The 6398-nt window shown below is 46.7% G+C and overlaps 1 protein-coding gene across 1 annotated transcript; it reads right to left on the minus strand.

Moving 5' to 3' along the window:
- Window positions 1–201: 201 nt before the first annotated feature.
- Window positions 202–3719, minus strand: LOC311248227 (zinc-binding protein A33-like; the record flags this gene model as incomplete). The annotated part of the gene is made up of 2 exons (XM_084339150.1): window positions 202–579; window positions 2594–3719. The coding sequence occupies 2 exons, from the start codon at window positions 3717–3719 to the stop codon at window positions 206–208; spliced, it is 1500 nt and encodes a 499-aa protein (XP_084195276.1). The 3' UTR covers window positions 202–205.
- Window positions 3720–6398: the final 2679 nt, after the last annotated feature.

Raw genomic sequence — 6398 nt, forward strand, 5'->3', positions numbered from 1 at the left:
ATCATCATCATCATCCTCATTATCATCACCATCATCATCTTCATCACCACCATCATCATCATCATCATCATCATCTTCATCATCATCTTCACCATCATCATCACCATCATCATCATCATCTTCATCATCATCATCATCACCATCATCATCATCCTCATCACCATCATCTTCATCTCTACACAGTAAATATTTTGCAGAGTACATTTTACTCAAACTGAAAGTAAACGTTTGAGTCAAATGTACTCGGTTTGAGTAAAGTTGACTCTGCGACGTGTCCTGTGTGTCTGCGCTCCTCCACCGTCACAGAGGCCTTCAGCGGTGAGAGCTTGATGGGAGACGCGGTCCTCCCAGTGAGCATGACGTACGGGAACAGCCTCTCGGTGAAGGCGTGCCTGAAGGTGTGCAGGGTGGTGTCGGTGTCGGGGTCAGAGAACGCCAGGGTTCCCCCGACCCAGTCCAGCCGCACCCTGACCCTGCCCAGCCGCCGGCCCACCGGGAGGTGACTGGCTTCCTCCGAGGGGCCGAACGCGGCGTACTCATCGTTACAGAACCTCACCCTCCAGTGCCCGCTCCAGTTATCTGCCGGATGGAATAAACAACAGCAGGAGTATTTTTAAGTTTAATAAAAATATGTTTAAAAACAGGGTTCTAGAATTTCTCTCCCCATCCCAATTTACCTCTCGTGCCAATTCTTCAAGTTCAAGTTCAAGTTCTTTAATAGTTGTCATACAGAAGTACAGAATACTTTCATACAAAATGCTTCTTACTGTTACGCTCCAGAGACTGTGCTAGACAAGATAGTATCAAATAACATAATAACATAATATAGCATGAATTTAGAAGAAGAAAATGAGGTCACAGTGTTCGGTATAGACATATGTACAATGTTCTGAGTTACCATATAATATACAATACACAATACTATGCAGTGTACTAATGTACAGTACTATCTAGTGCAAAGCAGAAATGGGATGAGGTACAATTTTAGGTACAATTTACAGTAAGGTGTACGAGTTGTAGTGCAATCCTTCATCCATAAATATAAAGTGTGGGGAGTGGGTGCTACAGTGTGTTTGTTTAAAGTGGGTGTGTGCTATAAGTGTGTGGAGTGGGTGCTACAGTGTGTCTGTTTAAAGTGAGTGTGTGCTATAAAGTGTGTGGAGTGGGTGCTACAGTGTGTTTGTTTAAAGTGAGTGTGTGCGTGTGGATGTGTGTGCTATGTGCGTTTGGTGGTTGTTGTTGTGTAGTGTTCATTGTTCGTTTAGCAGCCTGATGGCCTGGGGATAGAAGCTTCTTCTGAGTCTTTCTGTGCTCGCCTTGAGACTCCTGTATCGCTTGCCTGACCGCAGCAGTTCAAAGAGGCAGTTGTTCGGGTGACTGGAGTCTTTAATGATTCTCTTAGCCTTGCCCTTGCAACGCTTGTAGTAAATGTTCTGGAGGGTGGGGAGCCCCCCTCCAATTGTGCGTTCGGCTGAACGTGTCACTCTTTGTAGTCTGCTTTGGTCTTGTGCAGTGCTATTCCCAAACCAGGAGGTGATGTTGCCGGTCAAGATGCTCTCTATTGTACATGAGTAGAAGTTCTTAAGGATCTTCTGGCTGACTTGGAACTTCCTTAGGCGCCTGAGGAAGTAGAGGCGTTGTCGTGCCTTCTTCACAACACTGTTAATGTGTGTGGTCCATGTCAAGTCCTCGGATATGTAGGCTCCGAGGTACTTAAAGCTGTTGACTCTCTCAACCCCTCCCCCTCCCCTGTCTTGAACGTTGCTCACATGTGCCCCCCACTGGCCGGTCGTAGGGAGGCTAGAAGCCTTGCATCACGTGTCACCTCCGGTACACGAGGAGGCAGCCTGTCATGTCGTTTCACCTGCCAGCGCGGACTCTCAGTGGCGAGGAGTAACGTGTGGGAGGCTCACACTACTACCCCCGCCACTTCCTGTCTCTGCTGTGCAGGCGCCCTCCCCAACCGACCTGTAGGAGTCGCTGTCCACAACGTCCAGATTACCACCCATCATCGACTCCCCTCCCGCTGACTCTGCCAATTAGTTAGTATGACGGCCGGCCCAAGCCGGAGGCATCGCGGACAGCCGGAGTCGAACCCGGTGTCTCTCGCGTTGGTGACGAGCGCAATGTCCGCTGCGCCACCCAGCCGCCCAGGGTTCTAGAATCTTATAGTCAAATTTAACCAATACATGTAGAATCTGTTTTCTCTACCATGAAACTCGGGTATTGCAGATTAAGTATTGATGTTGGCTTATGTTCTTTTCGGGATCGGTTTTTGTCGATTGTTGATTGTTGATTTTTTGTTTGTTTGTTTGTTTTATTTTGCAAACTTAAAATTTTTGTTCTTTTCGGGATCGGTTTTTGTCGATTGTTGATTTTCTGTTTATTTGTTTTATTCTGCAAACTTAAACTTTTTTGAATTTGTTTTTGAATTAGGGGTCGGTTGCTCTATGGGCCTTTTGGCTTCAAACCGATCCTTTTCGCTTGTTTATTTGTAAAAAATTCCAAAAAATTATTAGTTTATTGTTTATTTATTTGTAAACATTGGAAATAAAATAATTCATTCATTAATTCATTCACTCATAGCTACCACCTCCCTTCCTCCCGACGGACTCCGGCGCCACGCCCAGGATCCAGGACGCGTTGTCCCCGACCTCCACCACCCAGCCGTGAGTCCCCGAGCCGAAGCCCTCGCAGGCCAGGACGCGGGGCCAGTCGGTGAACCTCTCCGGGTTGTCGGGGAGCCGCCGTCGGACCCCACCCCACGCCACGCCGGTCAGATCGTCGGACAGGAAGAGCTCCGGGTGGGCGGTGTTCGGGTCCAGGACCACGGGGGTGTATCCCACGATCTCCTTCATCTTGTCCCAGACTCTGAAGGCCAGGTTGCCCAGGTGTTTGCCCTCGTCCATCAGAGCTCCCGGGGGGAGCGGCTGTGGGTCCGGCGGGGGGGTGCACTGGGCGGCACGCCACGCCGCGGCCCGGTAGCCCTGCAGGAACGAGACGTCGGCGGCTCTCAGCTGCTCCTCTACGACGCCGATGGTTTGCGAAAGAGTCGCTATCACTCTGCTCAGCCCCTCGATCTTCTCCTTCATCGTCTGACTCTTCCGCGCCCCTTCCGCCCCCAGTGCCGCCATCCTGGCCTCCTCTTCCTCTTGTAGAAACCGGTGAAGCTTCTTAAACTCCTCCTTGATCCGCCTCTCTGTGAGCCGGACCTGCACCTTGATGTGTTCCGCCGTTTCACCGCAGTTCTGTTTGACTTTACTAAACATCTCTAGTGTCTTCTTTAAGGGCTCCAGTGATTTCTGGAGTTCCTCTCTGTGGTCGCGCGCGGCCTCGTCGACGGGTCTCAAACTGTGGTCGGCGTGTTCTCGAGGGTCCCGACACACCCGGCAGATGGGCTGCTGATGGCCCACACAGAAGATGGCCAGTTTGTCACCGTGCAGACCGCAGAGCGCCTCGGACCCTGCACCCAGACTCCTCTCCTCCTGTAAGAAGGCCTCACACTGCAGCTTCATCAGAGCCAGGTTCCTAGGAAGCTTTTTCTTTGTGCATATCGTCCCACAAAGGGGACATTCCTTTATCGGTTTATCCGTCCAGCATGTCTGCAGACAGTCTTTACAGAAGCTGTGGCCGCAGGGCAGGAGGACCGGTTCTTTAAAGACGTCGTGGCACACAGGACAGAGGTAATCTATCCCCGGGAGAGACGATCCAAAAGCCATCTTGTCTCCTATAGTGAAGAGAAGCTGCAGTTCGGGTGACGACACTCCCTTCTCTCAGATGCAGCCTGACTGATTTTTAATCACGGCTGCAATAAAACTCCTGTTCAGTAGATGTGATCAGCAGGTTGTTATATAAACTCCTGTTCAGTATAGATGTGATCAGCAGGTTGTTATATAAACTCCTGTTCAGTATAGATGTGATCAGCAGGTTGTTATATAAACTCCTGTTCAGTATAGATGTGATCCGCAGGTCGTTATATAAACTCTTGTTCAGATAATCGGCAGCAGGTTGTTATATAAACTCCTGTTCAGTATAGATGTGATCGGCAGCAGATTGGAGTACCAGTTCGGACCAATATTCCCTCCTTTGTATGTTGTATAAAGCGCCGGTCGTCTCTCTCAGTGGGAGTTGTCTTGTTGTGTTTAGTTCAGAGGCTCTTGGAGAAGTGGGCGTTTGTCTCTCGGTGTGTCTTTCCCATCAGTGATGATGAGTGTTAAATAGAATCTTGCTTCCTTGTTTCTCTCAGGTGAGGGGTGGAGCTTAGCCATTCCAAGGGCGACGCTCCGACACGCAGAGAGTTGAACGAGGTCCCAGCGTAAAGCATCTCGGAGACGAAGAGGCCTAACCGGTTACTATTAGGGCTGTCGCTGCAATGCAGCAGAGTGAGGAAACTCAGGAATGGTGTACCACAGGGCTCAGTGCTGCAGCACTGTAAGATTTTTCACTGTAAAGTCACAATAAATTATTATTGGCAACTTTTTTGCATGACTTTCACAGTAAGGTTCACAACGATTTACTGTGAATGTCTTGACGGCAATGTATTGTAATATCACATCCATGATATTACAATACGTTGTTGTGAACGTAAAACTGTGTACTGTCATTTCACAGCTTCAAATAGTAAGGAATTATTACTGTGATATTACAGTGTTACTTGGGAATTACCCATCATTTTGTTGTATACATGCATTACAACAATTGACTGTGAATTTACAATGTGTACTGTGAAAAGTCATGCAAAAGAGTTGCCAACAAAATAATTTAATAATAATAATTATTATATATGGCAAAATAACTGTCAATTTACAATGATAGACGGCACCGATGCTGTTTAACATCTGCATATACGACCTGCCTGCAACTCAATCAAAGCAGTATGGCTATGCAGACGACCTGGCCATCCTACTCAGCAAGCCAACTTGGGAAGCAGCCGAAGATATGAACATCCTGTCTTCATACCTGAGGGACGGGCGTCTCAAGCTCAGCATGGGAAAGACAATGTCTACAATGTTCCAGCTCAACAACAGGGAAGCGACCCATGAGATGAGCGTCGTGGTGGATAACGTCCGGCTACAGTACCAACATACATACCCCCACATACCTCGGTGTGAAGCTTGACAGAACACTGTCATTCAAACAACAACCTGGAAGGTGCCAGGGGAAAAACAACCACGCAAAAAAAAAAAAGTGCCGCGCTGGCGCTGATACGACGACTAGCCGGCACCACATGGGGAGCCTCAACAAAGACACTGCGCATCTCCTCACTGGCCCTGGTGGCCGAGTACTGCAGCAGGAAGGAGTCGACTGAAGGCTTCTTTTTTTTTTAAACAATATGTTTATTGGTATTTTTTTTTTTTTCAGTTTTACAGCATCAGTTCAACAGTTCAACAACCATACAAAAGGAAATGCTGCCAACTGCCCCCCCCCCCCCCCCGAGTTACAGAAAAATAGATACAAAATAAACCACCCCCCCCCCCCCCCCCCCTGAAAGAAAAATAAAAAATCAATATAAACAAAAAAAAATAAAAACCTCTAGGCCAGACCCCCCCCTCCCCTCCCCCAGACTAGGACCTCAACAAATTCATTTTTTTTTTTTTTTTTTTTTTTAGAATTTAGTAAACCCAGTTACACCCGTCTAACAGGTGCCCATACTTCTACACCAAACAAATAAATATCTAACGTTACATCTTTTCTCTTCAAAGAGCAACTAATAACATTTACAGTATCATTCATTGCAATATATACCCATCAGAAAGACAAAAGGGAGCTTCAATAATAGCCTACATCGTCAACCTACTATGTAATCTGTTCTAAGTATTGCCTAAACCCAGCCCAGCATTTATCAAAGAGATGTGGTTTTTTCTTAAGATTGAACATTATTTTCTCTGATGCCATGTACGAAGAGATTTCACTAAGCCACATAGACATGGGGGGGGGATTCGACTGAAGGCTTTTTGTCCTCTGCAAAAGCATGCAATTGGTCCACTGATGGATACATCTTGATATTTGTCTAGTCTAGTGTGTTCATTAGACGGGTGAAATCCTCTTTCAGTGCCTCTGTGCCTGTTTTCTTAGGCAGTTAGCCTTGCTGGCGTGTGCGCCATTAGCGTTAGCCACGCTTCTAGGCCTCTTTGCTTTTGGAAAGAATGATTACAAAAAACTATAATAAAAAAGATATTCTAATATTCTTTTTTTTGTGTGCATTCGACTAAGAGGTTGGCAGTCGCCTACGGCTCCTTTCGATCGATTAGTCGACTATTCGACTAATCGGGGTCAGCCCTAGTTATTATTAACATAATGAATAAATAATCTTATATTCAATATATTCAATATCAAATACTTCTCCACTTTTTAGAATTTTTTGAATGGAGCACTTTTACTTTTTAATCTGGGTTATT

Source organism: Notolepis coatsorum (genome assembly GCF_963971535.1).
Source record: "Notolepis coatsorum genome assembly, contig: SCAFFOLD_1979, whole genome shotgun sequence".
In the NCBI taxonomy this organism is placed as follows: Eukaryota; Metazoa; Chordata; class Actinopteri; order Aulopiformes; family Paralepididae; genus Notolepis; species Notolepis coatsorum.